The 20,082-nt window shown below is 38.4% G+C and overlaps 2 protein-coding genes across 2 annotated transcripts; one reads left to right on the forward strand and one right to left on the reverse strand.

Moving 5' to 3' along the window:
* Positions 1-279: 279 nt before the first annotated feature.
* Positions 280-3,208, forward strand: LOC122311177 (abscisic acid receptor PYL8). The gene is made up of 3 exons (XM_043125614.1): positions 280-671; positions 1,805-2,020; positions 2,523-3,208. The coding sequence occupies exons 1-3, from the start codon at positions 528-530 to the stop codon at positions 2,739-2,741; spliced, it is 579 nt and encodes a 192-aa protein (XP_042981548.1). The 5' UTR covers positions 280-527; the 3' UTR covers positions 2,742-3,208.
* A 1,065-nt stretch (positions 3,209-4,273) lies between these two features.
* On the reverse strand, positions 4,274-18,917 carry LOC122311176 (ATP-dependent zinc metalloprotease FTSH 11, chloroplastic/mitochondrial). The gene is made up of 17 exons (XM_043125613.1): positions 17,980-18,917; positions 17,430-17,583; positions 16,017-16,109; positions 15,749-15,834; positions 15,478-15,601; positions 14,801-14,920; positions 14,363-14,413; positions 13,674-13,735; positions 7,646-7,703; positions 7,137-7,262; positions 6,983-7,063; positions 6,628-6,757; positions 6,323-6,471; positions 5,705-5,986; positions 5,419-5,508; positions 5,276-5,329; positions 4,274-4,882 (listed from the first exon to the last, which is right to left on the reverse strand). Exons 1-17 carry the CDS (start codon positions 18,720-18,722, stop codon positions 4,727-4,729), a joined length of 2,559 nt encoding a protein of 852 aa, XP_042981547.1. The 5' UTR covers positions 18,723-18,917; the 3' UTR covers positions 4,274-4,726.
* Positions 18,918-20,082: the final 1,165 nt, after the last annotated feature.

Consider the following 20,082-nt stretch of genomic DNA (forward strand, 5'->3'; position numbering starts at 1 on the left):
GCAGTGACTTTAGCAAAACTGGTACGACATGCCCATTTGCTTGACAAGTGGGATGCTCATAACCGTTGGTCGGACTCAAAATTGGTTGAATAATTTTCCATACACAACTTTTAAAAAATAAATAAACTGTGACTGTGAGCTTGTAAGAAACAGACAAAATGGTGGCATGATCGTAATTCTGAGACATACCAAGTTCTATTTTAGGAAAACAGGTATTTCTAACTTTCTCTAAAAAGAAAATAAAACAAAAAATATTAATTATATTATTTTTATATTTCAGATAATAATAATGAGCCTTGAGGTAGGTCTGCAATGGGGGGAGTGATTCTCATTCACACTCTTCTTCTTCTTTCTTAGATATTTCTCTCAGGAGCTTCTATCGGAGGGCCGCGTCCGTTGGCGATCGGAGCTCCTTTCTACGTTCAAAAGAATCAATCTTTAGTTATGGCGCTTTCTAAGTGAGAAAAGCCGAGACCGTGTTTGGTTTGGTTTGGTTTGGTTTGCATATTCTGTGTGAATCAATCAAGATGAATGGAAAGGGTGACGGGATTGGAAATGGAGGACTCAGCGATGTGGAGAGCGAGTACATTCGGAGGTACCATCGCCACGAGCCCGGTGAAAATCAGTGTAGCTCCGAGCTCGTCAAGCGCATCAAAGCCCCTGTTCACCTCGTAATCTCTTCCTCTCTCTCTAGATGTCTATATGCATGTATGTATGTGCTATATTAGATGCATGGATAGATGTATGTCTGTTTGTCTATTTAGGTCGATGGATTCATATCAGGTTCAGTTTTGTGAGAAAATTGCGGGATTAGTATCTGTGTTTAAACATGTGATTTCTGGTGTTTCTTTGTAAATTTTCTGTTATTTGGCCAAATATTGGATAGCGGTCGATCTTGATCTGTGATATTTCTCGTTTGTGCTTCTTGATATTTAATTCTGAATTTGATGGTTCTTTTGATGTTCACCGATCATTTGTCTTTTTTTTTTTTTTTTTTTTTTTTGTCAAAAGCCAATTTTTTTACTTTCTCCAGCTGAGTATGTTTAATTGCAGAGAAATTGAGGTCAGATTTCCTGTTTCTGAGAGATTGCGAACTTATGTAGAGTTTCTCAGACTTCAGAGACTGAGAAGTCTTTATGGAAAGTGTCGATATTTTTTTTGTTTTCTTTTTAGCGTTGCTTATTCCAAAAGTAATTAAAATAGGTACTTTGATTTAATTCAAGTTTTCTGGTTTTCTTGAATATCATGAAGTTAAGCTTTTGGAAAATCCAAATTTCATAGTTTGAATTCTTCTCCCCTTCTTACCTCTGCCAGTCATTGGTTTCTTCGTAATTTCTTGGATTTAGGGTTCTGTAACTTCGATTTTGATTGGCTGCAATGGTATGTTTGGTAGGTTCGGCTAATGGTTCTGTTTGGTCGCTGAGGAAATATATCTACATGAAAACAATTAACTAATGTAGTCTTGAAGTTTTCAAATATTAGAGAAAAAGTATATATCAAATCTTTTTAGCCTATAATTACAACTATTTGGCTTACTTAGTTTCTGCATTTAACGTTAATAAATTTGCATAACTCACTGTTTTAGAGTCTTAAAATATCTTCTACTTCCCCCAAAACGTGTACTGGGTTAAGTTGTGTTTGATAGGTTTCCTTCATGAAATTAATAAATTCACCCACCCTTGACAGTTAAAGATGAGTATGCAACAAAGGGATGTTGTTGTTGATGCTTTTTGCTGATGAATATATGAGTTTTGTTTATGGATAATTATAGAACTTGACTTCTGATGATTGCGCATTTCCTCAGGTTTGGTCTTTGGTGAGGAGATTCGATCAACCACAGAAATACAAGCCATTTGTCAGCAGGTGCGTTTTGAAGGGGAACCTTGAGATTGGGAGCTTGAGAGAAGTGGATGTTAAGTCTGGACTTCCGGCAACTACAAGTACAGAAAGATTGGAACTTCTTGATGATGATGAGCATGTACTCAGTATGAAGATAATTGGAGGGGATCACAGACTTAGGGTATGGAATCTCTTTATTTTATTTTTTTATTTTAACTCTTTATTCACCTTTTCTCCTAATAAGAAGAGATGATATTTGTCTCCATGGACTACTATCTATTTTTGTAAGGTCTGGATATTCTGATCACCATCATGTCTGTTTTACAGCATTGTGGGTCTTCTTGTTGTGGTAATCTGTCCAACATTTAGCTTACCCATGTCTTTTATACAGCGATTGTATTGTGTCTATTGGTTTTGTTCCCAATCAAGGAGAGTTTCCTTGCCAAAAAGAAGAGAGTTCCAGACCTAATATGGGCCCATTTGTTACAAACATTATGCTGATGATGATATCAGCTCCATGGGCAAGTTTGGGGAATTTTCATAGTGCTTTCATGACCCAGTATCTTATTTAGATGAGTTAGATCCAACTCACATTTCTGGCTTGATATTTGAGTTCTTTTGTTTTTGTGCAATAAGCCTAAAGGAGCCCGACCTGTATCTGTTTGTTTTGTTGGTTCTTTCAGAACTACTCTTCAATCATTTCCCTCCATCCTGAGATTATTGATGGAAGACCAGGAACTCTGGTGATTGAGTCGTTTGTAGTGGATGTACCTGAAGGGAACACAAATGATGAGACTTGTTACTTTGTTCAGGCCTTGATCAAGTGCAATCTCAAATCACTTGCTGATGTCTCAGAGCGTCTTGCAGTGCAGGATCGAACTGAACCCATTGATCGGATCTGAAAGTTGGGGTTGGGGACGTGGTGGAGGCTCAGACTACCATGGATGAAGCTTCTGAGGCTTTCCTCTCTCGGGGGCTTTGGAGACAGACAGGCAATAGTTACTACTTCCATCTTTGATACATACATGCATACTCTCCTCTTGTTCACTACATCATCAACATTGCTTTCAGAATTGTATTCTGGATTTCCCTTCATTATTAGGTCAAGAACCAGAGCTCTTTCAAGGGTTTCTATAACTGTTCGTGAATGTAAAAACTCAGAAAGAAAAGAAAAATTGGGGGGAAAAGGTATTCTAGGCTCGACTTCTCTCGTTTCCAAGGTTGAGTCCAGTGCTGGTATGCTTTTATGGTTGTACATACGTCCTGGAAAGAGGTGATGCTTGTATATTTTGTTTTATGCTGTAGTAGTCGTAGTTTCTGTTTTGCATTGAATGGAGTTCTGGCGAAAAGCGACCGTGATTTAAGGTAAGAGTCTCGTAGTTGCTCTTTTATTAGTAACCATAGTTATCTGTATCTAATGCCCATATCCTTCATATGGTAAGATAAAGGTGGATGGGGGAGTGAGGCTTTTGTTCTTGAAATGGTAAAATCCGCAGGAAATTTGTTTGTGGGCAGTATCAGGATCCTTGGAATTCTCTTGGCAGGTAGATTTCGGAATCACCATAATCCACCTGGAATTCTGGTAGGAGAATCCCAAGGGAACAGATGCTGCTGCATGTATTTGCTGCTCACAAGATTGTTATGCAAATCTTGTGTTCTGCCATTATTTGATGTAGCTGAAATCGGCCGCCACTGCTACCACTTAAGAGTAGTAGTCATTCTCGCTCATATTTTCTATGTTTTTATTATTATTATTTTTTAATTTTTTAATGTTGAGGAACCTCTCTCCAGGGCAGGGTCCTTCGGATCCATTCTTGCAAAGTAAACTCTGATTCTATGCATTGCACTCTCGGAAGTTTCTATACATGAAACTGCTTAAATTGTTGGCTTTTATTAGGGGTGTGGTCTTAAAGAATTGTTTGCATTTATGAAGTGTTGAACCTTAGACCTTGAAGAGAGTGATACCCGATTCTTGCTCACCGATTCTTGCTCATCTAGAACGTCAACATTTAAAGAGAGAAAAAAAAAAAAATGTACAAGAACAATGTGTCATCTTCAATGAGGGTAACTTATCGGATGGCGATGAACAAGTAATGGTCTGGTGTTTATCAAAAGAAAAAAAGTAATGGTCTGGTGAAACTTTGACCAGTTTGAATGGCCGAATGTGTTACTATTTCAAATGGGTTCATTAATCTACTTCTTGACTTGGCATCCCCGGAATGCACTTTAATTGGTTGTGTATGAAGGTCCATTACCTCCTGGGTTGAAAAAAAAAACGTCATACTTTCTGTATCAGTTGTCGCCCAGGATTCACTGCAGATGAAGCAAGAAACGAAAGGTATATTTGCATGGCTGAATTTCTGGAGGAAGATTCAGATTTTGATCTTCAAAATTAAAATCTAAATTTAGACCAGATCCAAATCCGAACACAGCCTGAAAGAATTGGTTGATGCTAGATTTTTAAAGATTCAGCAATATCAGCTAATGGCGATATACAAAAAGGGTAGAAGTCTGAATGGAAAGAACAGGCACCATGCCGAGCAGAACTCTTTAGAATTACAATAAAAAGCTCCTATATTCTCAAATATGTATTTTCCTCGAAAATTCCACCCACAAAGGGATTTAAAGTTCAAACAATACAGGATTTCTCCAACTAGTTGTGCATGATATCCATCATCTTGGTTGTCTGTTAGCGATGACGCCAGAACTCTTCTTTGGAGACGCTCTGGGGCATGTATGAATGGACTTCCATTAGCACATCTTGTAATGGAAGGAGGAAAGGGGGGTTGCCAGTAGAATAAATAATCACATCTGTGTTGCTTTAAATATACTGTACAGAGCCTCCCCTACAGTTGACCAGATTTCCGACAAGAAAAGGAGCCAAATTCTAAACCAATACAAGGTCCCCTTCTTCTTGTGGTTCTTCTTGTTGCTCAGGTAGCCGTCCTTCACGGTAAGGCAGAAGAATGCGCTTTATTTCTTCGGCACTAAGTGTCTCATACTCTAAAAGTGCATTTGCCAGCGCGTGTAATGCCTTCTCATGCTGAATAAGTCAGACAAACAAGAGTTAGCCAGTCCTCCAATTCTCCGAGTCCAACCATGAATGTCCATCATAACTAATGGAGTATCAAGGTTGCCAATATTTCAAGCACCAATAAGATAAATGCCAAAGACAAGCCAAGCTATGCTACGATAGAGGTTGTACTCAGGAACCTGGATTCCTTCCAATCTATGCCAACTACAGAGGCCGTACTAAAGAATCTAATCCTACCATTCACATATATGACCGGTTCTTGGTTTTCATAATCCGCAAGGTAGACCTAAAGCTATGATAAAAAATAATCCAAAAGTGGAGTGCCCATAACCTTGGATTGCATATTTCTCATTTTCAAAAAAAAAAAAAAAACTACAAACAGATGAAAGCTAATGGAAAAACCTTCTTTAGCAATGCTTTCACACGGTCATATGCGTCTCTTAGAAGTCTCACCACCTGCACAACCAATGACACAGATTTAAATAATCTATACATGTGAATATCCGTTATTAGGCCAAAAGAACCCCAGATTCCAAAAAACATACTTCAGCATCAATACGCGATTGCATTTCCGAACTTGGCCGCTCTTTGATGTGAACTGGTCCAATTGTATCACTCATCCCACAATTGGATACCTTGCATGGCAAAAATTCCAAACAGCAATAAGCAATCAAAATGGAAAGTTGACATGTTTAAATCATACACAGAGGTCCGAGACAATATGCTTTGATTTATGCTGATTTCATAGCACAAAAAATAGGTTACAGGAATTAAAAAAGACAACCCCCATAAGATAAGCGCTTTGTTTACGGCATAAAAATGGAAATATACCATATAGTGGGCTAGCTCTGTAGCTGTGTGAAGATCACTACTCGCTCCCGTTGTGACATAGTCCTGACCAAAGATGAGCTCTTCTGCAACTCTTCCTCCCATACAAACATCAAGGCGAGCTAATAACTGCTTCTTGCTAACTGATGTCTCATCGCTGGAAGGAAGCTGAGTGACCATTCCCAAAGCAGATCCGCGTGGCATAATTGTCGCCTTGTGTATTGGATGGGCAGCCTCTGTATTGAAGGCAACAATCGCATGGCCACTCTCATGGTATGCAGTGAGCTGAAAGAAGTGCAAGTAACGTTAGGAAGTATTAGCTGTGCATTTGGGATTAAGTAATTCCTAGGAAGCTGTAAGAATTTATTGTCCCGCAGACGCTCTTAAGACATTTCTATTCCCGTGTCTCATGTTGTTAAATTGTTAGCACGCAAGCATTCTGATCCATTTAATTAGAGTTTATATAGAAATATAGAGATCGCAAAATCCAGTGATACGCTCAGGCTCTAATTAATACAGACTCAACCCAAAACATTGAACACATGATTCAATGGGTATAAAATCAGATAAGCCAATGCCTCAAACTATACCCTGGATTGCCTTATAAGAAGATATGCATACCTTCTTTGACTCTTCAGATATGAACATTGTTTTCCGCTCCGTACCCATCATGATCCTGTCTTTTGCAAATTCCAGCTGAGAAGCGGTTAACTTTTCTGCACCTTCAACAGCAGCTTTAATGGCAGCAATATTAACCAAGTTTGCAAGATCTGAGAAAGAAGAAAAGAAATGGAGAAGAAAAGAAAAGAAAAGAAAAAAAGGTTAAGTTGGCAGGACACATGGGTTACTAAAAGATGAAGAAAAAACGAAAAATCAGCTTGATTGAAGGAAATCAATTTTCATTTAGAGAGAGATGGGAAACTCACCAGCCCCATTAAATCCTGGTGTACCTCGAGCAATTGCTTGTACATCTACATTGTCAGCCAATGGTTTATCCTGTAGATAGAGCTCCAATATTTCTTGACGACCTCGTACATCTGGATTTGGAACAACAATCTAAACAGGTGGATATTTGTTAGCTTTTGTCTTTTAATGTCAAAATAAACCGACAGTAAAATTCAGATATATCTAAAGCAGACACTACTCAATGGAGCCATGGACTGAGAAGTGATGAACCAACCCAAAGAGTCCTTAGCCAGCATCAATTGCCAAGAAAATGGCCCAAATTTCAAAACTCTAAAAGATTATATAAAAATATTACATATAGAGGAAAGAACTTACATGCCTATCAAATCTACCAGGCCTTGTTAAAGCTGGATCAAGAATATCAGGCAAGTTTGTTGCAGCCATTAATATTATGCCCTACAGAAAAATGTCATGCATCTTCAGAAACACCGGAAGCAACTAATCAATATTGTAACATGTCTAGATGTACCTCATTCTGTTCAAAGCCATCCATTTCGACAAGCAGTTGATGCAATGTTTTCTTTGTATGGCCTTCCCATTGTTTTCTTGTGGACCCAACAGCATCTATTTCATCGATGAAAATTATACAAGGAGCCTATGAAATATGCAACAACGCAAATGATATGTCAGAAACACATATGAAAGCAGCACACACACATGTATATTAACAACTTTTAAACGTAGTACTAAATGATATTTGACGACTATAAACTAGAATGAATATGTGCGCCTTATATAATGCACAAAGAGCTTTACTCCCTTTTGGTTTCAGTTTGTAGTTGTAATTTTAGTTCTTTGTACTTTATGTCCCACCATTATTTGCAAAAGTCTCAGAATGATGTCTCCCGTTTTTCTCCAGATTTTCATGTCACAGGGTCATTGACCACCTTTGAAATGTAAAATTACTTCTATATCCATTCATACACACACACACACACACACACACCAGTGTCCCAAAGAATGCCTCAAGAACCAAACCTTTTTCTTTGCAGCTTGGAATAAGGATCTCACACGCCGAGCACCGACACCAACAAACCTGCCATACAGAGTAACATGAAATTAGCACCCCAACAAACATTACTTGAGTAATTCCAAGATTGGAGCAACCATGGTGTATGGGTGTATAGTGGATCCGGTTATCTGTTAGGTTAATATGTGGGCAGATAACCATCCACATGCATCCAGATATGCAGACTGGGCCAGAAGATGAACAGTCTTTAAATTGAGCATTATTATTTCAGTCTAAATAACCACCAGAACCCATCCCTAAGATCACAAGTTATCATATGAGATCACAACTTTTCAGAACAGGTATATTAGTACTCCCAACACATCCCTCATATTGATACCAATTTTCTGTTCCCAATACCATCTTTTCAATGCCAAAAGAAAATTTAAAGGGACAATTTAACGGCCAAAGGAGTTTAGTGGTAATCACAAGAAGGTCTGTAAACCGGTGCAACAGCATTAGCAGCTAGTGTATTGACAAACACTATTACGTGTATGATTTAACTGGTAGAACGATGATGGGACTAACTGGAAAATGGATCATTCAAAATAAAACATGAATGGTAATACATAGAGCCGCATAAATCAACCATCAAAGGAGAAAGCACTAATTTTCATATGCTTAAAAAAGGAAAAACTGGAAAGAATTGTCAATGGACAGCTTTGCTGTCCATATTTGTTTCCATATTTGTTTCATACTTATTTCCTTGATTTACTCTTCCGTGTAATTAGCTTAATATTTGACAGATTGTATAGGAATAACAGTAGCATTTACGTAGCTCTTTCCATGTATAGAATTCCTTGTACAGCTTATATAATAGAAAGAAATCACAAGGCCAACTATTCGGCTATTCATTCATCTTTTTCGACTTATCTTGACATGGTATCAAGAGCCGGTTGAAAATTTTTTTTTCTCTCGGTTTGTTGTTGCCCGCGTGAATTTTTCTGGTCTTTTTCCTTTCGGTTCTGTGTCTCGGCGTCTTCTGAGTCTCGGCAGCACATCTCGGCATTTTTCTGTTTCTGTTTTTTCACATCTGACATCACAGCCTTGTGTTTTTCGGCATTCTGTTTCTGGGGTAGTGTTTCTCGGCAGCCTCTGTTTCAGTTTGAGCATTCTCGGCAGCTTCTCGGCATTCTGTTTCTGGGGTAGTGTTTTTCGGCAGTCTCTGTTTCAGTTTGAGTCTTCTCGGCCACTTCTCCATCTATCGACCCGTTCCTCTCCTGGAGTGGTCTTTTTCGGCAGCTTCTGTTTAAGGTCTGGGTATTTCTCTCGGTCTCTCCGTATTTTTTTTTGGGTGTCGTTCCTTTTTGCCTGGAGTGGGTGTTTTCGGCACATTTTTTTTGTTCTGGATATTTTTTGGGCTTCTATTATTTGTCAACAGCAGGTCCTTCTATTGGTCTCTCTCCATTTTTTTTAGACTATTTTCTGCTATCTCGGGTTCCATTTTTTTTGCAATGGACTCTGCACCTGTGTGTGTCAAGTTTACTGGCAAAAATTACTCTACTTGGGCTTTTCAGTTTGAACTTTTTCTAAAGGGAAAAGACCTTTGGGGTCATATTGACGGAACCGATGTTGACGACCCATCCACTTCTGACAAACCCAAGACTATTCCTTCATGGGCTGTTCTTGACGCTCGGATTATGTCTTGGCTTCTTGGTTCGGTGGAGCCACATATTGTTACCAACTTGCGGGCGCATCGCTCCGCTCAATCCATGCGGAATTACTTGAAGATGGTCTATCATCAAGATAATGATGCTCGTCGCTTTCAGTTGGAACATGCGATTGCCATGTTTCAACATGGTAGTCTTTCCATCCAAGACTACTATTCGGCCTTTTTGACTCTTTGGCATGAATATACCGATTTGGTTATAGCGGATGTTCCTGTTGCCGCTCTTTCGACTATTCAGAAGCTTCATGAGACTAGCCGGCGTGATCAGTTTCTTATGAAACTACGCCCGGAATATGAATCTGTTCGCTCCTCTCTACTGAATAGATCTCCTGTTCCCTCTCTTGATGTTTGTTTTGGTGAGTTACTTCGCGAAGAACAACGTCTTAGGACTCAAGTTGTTCTGGACCAATCTCATGGCAGTTCCGGGACGCCCACTGTGGCTTATGCTGCCCAAGGACGAGGATCCTCTATGACTTCTAAAAATCTGCAGTGTTTCTGCTGCAAGGAATTTGGGCATATTGCTGCCAATTGTCCTAAAAAGTATTGTTCTTATTGCAAGAAAAAGGGTCATATTATCAAAGAATGCCGTATCCGTCCTCAGAATCGTCAGGCCCACGCTTTTCAGACTTCTGTTACTGTTCCTCCTGCAGCAACTTCTGTATCACACGACTCTCCTTCAGGTGCTTCTTCTGATCTTGCATCCCCTGCCGCCACTTACTGCACCCCTGAAATGGTGCAACAGATGCTTATTTCCGCATTATCTGCGATGGGCTTTCAAGGTAACAATTCTACTACACTTTGGTATGTAGACTCAGGGGCTTCTAATCACATGACGAATACTTCCACATCTCTGTGTCATGTTCGGCCCTATGCTGGTCACTCTGCTATTCAGACTGCCAATGGCAGTTCTCTACCCATAGCTGCTGTCGGAGATGCCTCATCTACCTTTACTAATGTGTTTCTTGCTCCTCAACTTTCCACGAATCTTATTTCTGTTGGTCAATTAGTTGATAACAATTGTGCTGTTAATTTTTCTGGTGATGGTTGTGTTGTGCAGGACCAGGTAACGGGGGAGCCGATCGCAAAGGGACCTAAAGTGGGGCGCTTGTTTCCACTATTTTTACCTATTCCGTCATTTTCTTCAGTTTCTTCTATTAAGTCTTTTGCTTGTAATAATATTCCTGATCTAAGTATGGTGTGACATCGTCGTTTAGGCCATCCCAATACTCAGATCCTATCTCATGTATTGCACTCTGGTTTTCTTGATAATAAAAAATGGTCTTCTTTATCTCTTCAGTGTGATTCTTGTAAGCTTGGTAAAAGCAAAATTCTTCCATTTCCTTTGCATGCCAGTAGAGCTTCTAGCTGCTTTGAGCTTATTCATAGTGATGTTTGGGGACCTTCCCCGGTTAGTTCACATGACAAATTCAAATACTATGTGACTTTCATTGATGATTATAGCAGATTCACTTGGGTCTATTTTCTTCGTTCTAAATCTGAGGTTTTTCGTACTTTCACTGATTTTTTAGCATATGTTGACAATCAATTTTCTGCGACTATTAAGACTTTACGTACAGATTCTGGTGGTGAATATTTGTCTACTGAGTTTCAGGCTTTTTTGGCTTCTAAAGGTATTATTCACCAACGTTCATGTCCCGCTACTCCCCAACAAAATGGAGTAGCTGAACGCAAAAATCGTCACCTTCTTGATGTGGTACGTACTCTTTTGTTAGAATCTTCTGTTCCATCCATGTTCTGGGTTGAGGCTCTAAAAACTGCTACTCATTTGATTAATCGTTTACCTTCCCAAGTATTACAAATGGAGTCTCCCTATTTCCGCTTGTTTGCTCAGCAACCTAGTTATGATAATCTTCGTATCTTTGGTTGTGTATGTTTTGTTCATTTACCTCCTCATGAGCGACATAAACTATCTGCTCAATCTGTTCGGTGTGCTTTTTTGGGATATAATGTGTGTCAAAAGGGATTTGTTTGTTATGATCCTACTTTACATCGTACACGCATTTCTCGAAATGTTATTTTCTTTGAAAATCAACATTTCTTTCCTATGTCATCTGTGCCCTCTTCTTCTACTGTGGTCCTTCCCTCCTTTGAGCAGCAGCTCTCAGATCTTCATCATGTCAGTTCTCGCTTTAAACTAGGTATGGTGTATACGAGACGCTCCTGCTCACAGTCTCTTCCGGTGGCTAACCCAATATCTAATCCTAACATACACCGGCATCAGTCAGTTGCTGCACCTCCAGAGCCTTTGGTACGTCGCTCTTCTCGAGTGTCTGTACCCCCGGATAGGTATGGTTTTTCTTCTGGCAATTCTGTTTCAGCTCTGACTGCTGCATTGTCCAATTTTGATATTCCTACATGCTACTCACATGCTGTTAAGCATGACTGTTGGCGACAAGCTATGCAGGAAGAAATTGCCGCTCTAGAGGCCAATCACACCTGGGACATTGAGCCTTGTCCTTCCACTATAGTTCCCCTGGGTTGCAAATGGGTTTACTCCGTCAAGGTTCGCTCTGATGGGAGTTTGGATCGTTATAAAGCTCGACTTGTTGCTCTTGGGAATAATCAGGAATATGGTGTCAATTATGAGGAGACCTTTGCTCCTGTGGCTAAGATGACTACTGTTCGTACGATTCTAGCCCTTGCTGCTTCCAATGATTGGCCGCTACATCAGATGGATGTTAAGAATGCTTTTCTTCACGGGGATCTTAAAGAGTGTATTTATATGAAGCCACCTCCGGGATTGTTTCCCTCTCCGACCTCCAATGTATGTAAACTTTGTCGCTCTCTTTATGGTCTTAAACAAGCTCCGCGGGCCTGGTTTGATAAATTTCGAACCACTTTACTAGAATTCTCCTTCAAGCAGAGCAAGTATGACACTTCATTATTTCTTCGGAAATCAGACATGGGTATTGTTGTCCTCTTGGTTTATGTTGATGATATTGTGATCACTGGTTCTGATTCTGCTTTACTTGTCCAGCTTAAGACTCATCTCTCAGAATCCTTTCATATGAAAGATCTTGGGTCTCTCACATATTTTTTGGGTCTTGAGGTGCATCGTAGTTCCTCGGGTATTTCCCTCAATCAACACAAGTATGCTAGTGATTTGGTAGCTACAGCTGGATTGCAGGAAGCTACCTCTGTCGATACTCCTATGGAGTTAAATATCAAGCTTCGCAAAGAGGAGGGTGACCTACTTGTTGATCCTAGTTTATATCGGAAATTGGTGGGTAGCCTTGTCTATCTCACTATCACTAGACCAGATATTTCTTTTGCTGTACAGCAAGTTAGTCAGTTTCTTCAGACTCCTCGTCATCTCCATTTGGCTGCTGTTCGTCGGATCATACGCTACGTTCAGGGCACTTCTGCCCGTGGCTTATTCTTTCCTGCAGGAAATTCTCCCCGTCTTGTTGCTTATAGCGATGCTGATTGGGCTGGTTGTGCTGATACACGTCGCTCCATCACTGGTTGGTGTGTGTTCTTAAGTGATGCATTGATCTCCTGGAAGAGTAAGAAGCAAGACCGAGTTTCTAAGTCCTCTACAGAATCTGAGTATCGAGCGATGTCTCTTGCTTGTTCCGAGATTATTTGGCTTCGAGGATTGCTTGCTGAGTTAGACTTCTCTGAGCCTGATCCTACTCCTTTACATGCTGATAATACAAGTGCTATTCAGATCACGGCCAATCCTGTCTATCATGAGCGCACCAAGCATATTGAAGTTGACTGTCACTCTATTCGTGAAGCCTTCGACGCTCGTGTTATCACTCTTCCCCACATTTCCACTGAACTACAAATTGCTGATATCTTCACCAAGGCTCTTACTCGTCATCGACACTGCTTCCTAAGTAGCAAATTGATGCTTGTTGATCAACCCGCATCAATTTGAGGGGGGCTGTCAATGGACAGCTTTGCTGTCCATATTTGTTTCCATATTTGTTTCATACTTATTTCCTTGATTTACTCTTCCGTGTAATTAGCTTAATATTTGACAGATTGTATAGGAATAACAGTAGCATTTACGTAGCTCTTTCCATGTATAGAATTCCTTGTACAGCTTATATAATAGAAAGAAATCACAAGGCCAACTATTCGGCTATTCATTCATCTTTTTCGACTTATCTTGACAAGAATACCATAATCATTAGTTTTTTCAGTAAAAACCGGTATCATAATTTTTATTTTTGATAGGTAATAAGAGATTTTATTAATAAGTTAAAAACCGGTATCATAATTTAAAAAGAGGAAGAAAATATGCAAGCTGTGTCATATATTATAAGTTAGCAAATTTATGTACAGTAAAATTGGCTTACATTTCCTCAAATTCAGATCCTGCTCTATAGAAAAATGGTACCCCAGCTTCACCAGCAATAGCCTTTAAGGTCCCAGAGAGAAGAAAAAAAAATATATCAGGAAAATTTACAAAATATAACTAGATTGGATTGAACGCATTACACAAATGGAAGATTTCATGCAAAACCAGACACAAACAAATTCAACATAAATGACTGAGAACTCATCATTGCAAACTAAGATCAGTAATCATTCCTACTTGGAAACATATGCATGGAAAGATGAAGAAACTCGGCATGTATAGCATTATAAAGCAGGATCCATTATCCTTCCTTTGTATCAACTAGGAAGGCAGATATATGTTCTGAAACAAATTTCTACAGGTATAGACACTTACTTCTTGTTTGAATATGAGTGGAAGGCAGACATATGTCCACCAATTTCTGGTAATTTAAAATAATGCATTTGTAATACTGTTTGCTTCCATTTGAAGTTCCATAATATCACTTTATTTTTTTCAATGATAAGTTAGATGAAATAAGTGTCTTCCAATGAACTCCATGTGCATAAAATCTCACATCAAAACCAACAATGTCAAATATATTAATAACATGCTTGCCAACAGGCATTTAATTCCATATATGGGTGGGAAAAAGCTCCATGAAAAAATAAAAAACCATATGTAGAATTATGCAAATAAGCACCTTACCTTGGCAAGCAAAGTTTTTCCAGTTCCAGGTGCTCCTGTCAAAAGAATTCCCTGCAAATAAGTATGTGTTAGGCTCTATAATATAAAAACCATCAAGTATAGTAACCCAAAAAAGAAAAAAAGGTTCCAAACAGGTGAAATCAGAAAGACAGAAATACCCTTCAATATGGGACCAACCAAACTGACAGACTACAAAACTAACGAAGAAGGTTGAAATCTCTTGATCACACAAGCATGCCAAACTCTAGCACATGCACATTTCATGCTTAACTAACAAAGCAATAAGTTATAGCTAACTAGTGCACTGCATGATCAACAAGCAACATAGAATCAATATGTTACACTGCATACAAGGTGAGAAGAACCTAAACCGGAATATTTGCAAATAAGGAATTCCAAAGAATAATTGTGATCCAAATAAAACTATCTTGATCAAACCTTTGGTAACTTTCCACCAAGTCGAGTAAATTTTGAGGGGTTTTTAAGATATTCCACCACTTCCTCAAGCTCCTGCTTCGCATCATCACAACCTTTGACATCCTTAAATGTTTTAACATTCTGCAAGACAACAAATTAGTCAGGATGATTAAGAAGGTGCTCTTCCACACAAGTGTAATGCATGTAACAGATTTTAAACACTCAAATTTCTAGAAATTTACTCCCATAAAAACAATTAAGAAACCAAGAAAAAGATTTTAACAAAGTTATTACCAAAAGTGGCTAGGTAATAGCACGTCCTTACCTTACCTTTTAGATAAAAATGGAAATAAAAACTAGGCACAAGCCGGAAAGTCTCCCTTTGTTTGTGTACCAGTTTCAGTTAAAAATTTCAGACAAAATTGTTGGTACTTGTCCAACTATCCTTTTTTTTTTTTTTTTTTTTTTATTTTTTTTATTTATAGGTAAACGATATTATTAATAGGAATAGGCATAGCCCAAGTAAAACAAGAAGTTATACTAGAGATAAAGCCTATCTAAGTTGCTAAAGAAGACTTGTCCAACTATCCTAAAATCGTTCAAGTGAATAATAACTAAAGTTTTAACCATTTTCAAGGAACTGTAGCTATGTCTTAAAAGGTTGCAAATATGAAGAGTAGAGAACACCAAACATCTACCTTCTCGGGCGTAACATCTCTATTTAACTCTTTTGGGGCATAGGAAGAACTTGAGCCAACACCCGATGTTCCTATCCCACCCAAGCTCCCTATGTACTTTTGAAGTGCAGCAGCACCCATTAACCTGAAAATATAAATCATGTTTGCAGGGGGTACAACTTCAGGATACAGGATACAGGCAAGCACTAACTACTAGGAGTATGTGCGTGTGTGTGCACAGAGAGAGAGAGAGAGAGAGAGAGAGAGAGAGAGAGAGAGAGAGAGATCATACCATACTAATCCAACAGCTACAGTGAACAAGATGGTTGAGATAAGCTCTTGGGCAAAACGTGATTTGTTTGAAACTTTAGGCTCAACCTAACAGAAGAACCATCTCTTATAAGTTACATTAAAAAAAGCACAAGAAAAAATGAGTATCCATGTAGAAAGTGGAAAAAAAATTTAAATCTTGCACCATATAATCAAACTTTACACCAAAAGAAGAAAATTTTAAACACATCCTTCAACCTATATTGACACAACCCTCTTTAAAAACTTACCATTACAACATGCAATGGCTGCTTCTCCGATATGCCAGGGTTCGAAAAAGCCTCGTCTGTGTTACCCGATGCCCGCTGCTTGAGCTCTTGCAACTACATGTATAAAATTAATCATCAAATGAGTAAGACATCTTAACTTAAGATGAATACAAGATAAAAGGAAGCAAGATGAGGCAATATGGGAGGATCACACACACACGCGCACACACACATCAGCCCAGAAATGATTCAGAGCTGAATAACTTGGAAGGACTGCAGCTGTTGATTTGCTTCTTATTGTTCGTACTAAGAGAATGCTTCAATTATGCAATACCATGGTTAAGAGTGGTGAATGAGGATATCCATCTATGTAGTCAAACACGGATGAACATGAGTAGCCTCAGATACATGACAAGGTATCTCAAACACAGATACAAAAGTAATGAGCAAATTAATCTAGAACTACGACTCATAGAAATGGCCTAAAGAGCAAGAGAAACTGAAAATCCTTAAGAAAAACAGAGAAATAGAAGTAGTGCTCAAATATCATGATACATGAATATGTACTGAAATTGCTACACCCATGCTCATATCAAACTTTGGGGGAAAAAAAGGAAACTGGAAACGTGGAGGATCAGCCTGGCAGTGACTTTCGCACTTAAAATATTCATGTAAAGTGACATATAGTAGAAGAATGAATGCTACATGGACTATATGAACTAAATAAAAATATATAAAATATATGGTCTGTTTTAAAAAAAATAAAGGCAGGTTTTATTAACTAAAGGGTGTCAACTAAATATATCCATTCAAGAAATGATATAAAAGAGACAAGTTTCCCGTCATGATAGGCTAGCATCCATTCCATGGTTCTACATGGAACCATTTCTAGACTTTTCATTTTCTTTATTATCAATAGCACACTTTGTGGCTATATGTGACATGAAAGGCCTATCATACCACCTATACCATATCTAATCACTCAGGCTGAACATGGCACCTTGATAAGACGAGCAAGTAATCACCAGTGAGTGATAGGGGTGAATTTGTAAAGAAGCATCGATCTTTCTAATTCTATAGTAAGATTTGGACAATTTGAGAATGGCAAAACTCCTGAGATACCATTCTTCTAACTTCTAGGTTATATTAGAGTACACGAGATACACATGTTTCTTTGCTAGGAACATTTGCAATCCATTATCTACACAAACACGAACACGAATTTCCATATTGGTTAAAATGCATTTTTTTTTTATATAATGTATTGCATGGAATGGGTTAATTTCAAGTCATCCTAAAGACATAAAACTTTGAAAAGTATAACAGAATATACAAACAACAAAAGGCAAACCATCTAGGAACAACTAAATACTAAAAGGTCCAAAACATGACAATTGGAGCATTAGTCCATGCGTAATCGCAATGCTTGATTACCAATGTAGGAAGACTAGAAGGCTTCCCAGTCTCCTCGTCTGGAAGATATTCTGATATAGCATTCGTGACCACAAGAGCTCGAAGATATTCTGCAACTCCTCTACTGTCTACAGCATGATCCCTTTGCTCAAAACGCTTGATGACAGACTCTGGACTGCAAAGTGAGAAGGAAAAAAGTTTCGAACAAATTTTGGTTAATAACTTTAAAAGAAAAGAAAATATGTATAGTGTGTTGTGACAACATAAGAGAATTCAATCAGGTGTGCATTAAAGGTGTAAAGAGTCTTTATATTCTTCTCTTTTCCTCCATTTTCATTTCGCAATCAAGAAGAACATTGAAAGTCTTTAAGAGTAAAAAATTAATATTGTGAATCCCCCTGCTATAATTTTGCCCAACAGACTAAAACAACCATATGCCATACTAGAATAAATTTTTACATTCTGAAAAAACATAATCTTCATAGACCACAATTTCATTTCCATTACCATTATTTTCCCCTACCAAGCAGAAGATAACGAATTAAAAGAACGCAAAACTGAATCATCTAACCTATGCTTATTAAGCTCAGCCAGTAGAACATTTTGCTTCACCACGTCCTTCGGGTTTGCATCTGCCTCCGCAATCAACCTGTCCAACCGCTTCTCCTGCCGCCAAAACGGCCACCAACTCAACCAATCCCTCTCCAGAAACTTCTCGAACCCTTTTCTCACTCTCACCCATATCCCCATCAAGAACACCACAAACGGTATACGACTCTTGATCTCAGCATCACTCAAATTCCCACCCTTTCCCTCTCTGTCAGTAAAATTCTGCTCCTTTCCCTCACTTTGCTCCACTTTCTCACTATTACCCTCACTACCCACTCCACCATTCTCCAAACCCACCTCTCCAAATTCACTCTTCAACTCAATTTCCGGATTCCCACCGCCAAATTCGTCAATTTTTGAATTTCCAAAATCGGAAACCGAGCTAATCCCATTGAAACTCGAGCTCCGGCCATCAAAATCCTTGAAATTCAAATCTTTAGAATCATCAACCCAATCCGTATCCGAAAAATTCAATCTTTCGGAATCGAAACCCGCACTTTCGGAGCGTAATGTACAAGGAACCGTCCGAGTCCGGGTACGAAATGGGGATAAACGGAAAGTTGAGGAAGTGAACGTAGAGAGAGAAAGCGGATTGAACGAGAGACAAGAAGAAGAAGAAACATAGCGAGTAAGATGAAAACGCTTCGAAGGAGCGATGAACAGCGAGGGTTTATAGAGAAGAAACGCTTGCAGAGTAGTGGTCATTGTTGATGGAGTTTCTCAGAATCTCTCAGTTTCAGCTGCACTCCCCCTCGCCGAGCTGGGGAGAGAGAAGGAGAGACGGATTGAGAGCCACAGAGAATTTTGGGTCAGGAAGAGAGAGCCTTATCTTTGGGATTGAAATTGGCGCCGGCTCTGGTCGTGACTCGTGAGACTGACTGCTTGCACAGCTATTTACGTCTTTTTGCGATGTTTCTTGTATTTTTTTCCCAAGCGAATCAAAGTTGGGAAATGATATTCCCATCTATTGATTTTTTATTTTTTAAATGTTTTGTTAATAAATTTGTGATTTTTTAAATATTTAAAAAATAAAAGTAAGAAAAAGAAAAATTTCACGCTGTCGTAAAAACCTTGGATGGGGTTTCTCGGTGGACCTAGCAGGGTCCATCAAAGTTTTATCTTGAAAGGAAAAGGCTTATAATCCAGTACAAAATTTGAAAACATGGAGGCCCAAAATTAGGAAATGATCCTAATATATATAAATATTTAAACGTGGATAGAGGCTCTCTCCTAATTTCGGAAGTGGTCCAAAATTACCTAACGATTTAAGTAAGTACGAGCCTCACTTTATACGAGTGTCATCATTCTTCTATCCTATAGGATTGGAGTTCTTTTTTTTTTTTTTTTGAATTATTTAAAATGCACTTTGAGAAAAATTCTTTACCGAAAGACTGTTTACTTCTGGATTAATCAGGACACTATATTCACATCCGATACTAATAAAAAAGAAATAACTATACACGAGGGTCATAAACTTAAGTGGGGGTACATTGCAGCCCTTCACATTTATGGGATGGGTGGATGATGAATGAGAAGTTCTTAAATTTTATCTTGATTACAAGGAGTTCCAATTAATACATTATCCCAAAACTAAGATGGAGATTAACCGGTTGTATTGTCAATGACGTTGCTGCAGTGATCATGTGTGATTATGACAATATTATTGGATAAAAGTGTAGATAAAAACTTTCCCACCACTTTTCGAGAGCATGGTTATAGTGTCATTTTGCTATGCAATTGATTTTATTCATAAGTAATGCTATACAATCACTTAGAATGAAATCTACTATTAAATTTTTTTTTTTCACATAAATTCCGTATTTATTTATTTTTTTTAAATAATTACATCATATTTATATATTCACTATTGCAAAGAAACCGTCCGTAGCTGGCCTGCCCCAAAAATGGAATTCAGTCATTTTCTGCACGAGTTTTCTAGTTCTGCTCGACTACTTAAATTTTTCAGATGAAAATTTTAAATTTTAAGATTAAATATTAAAATATTATATTTTAATATTATTATTATTTTAAAATTTGAAAAAGTAGAAAAAATATTAAATTATTT

Source organism: Carya illinoinensis, chromosome 5 (genome assembly GCF_018687715.1).
Source record: "Carya illinoinensis cultivar Pawnee chromosome 5, C.illinoinensisPawnee_v1, whole genome shotgun sequence".
Taxonomy (NCBI): Eukaryota; Viridiplantae; Streptophyta; class Magnoliopsida; order Fagales; family Juglandaceae; genus Carya; species Carya illinoinensis.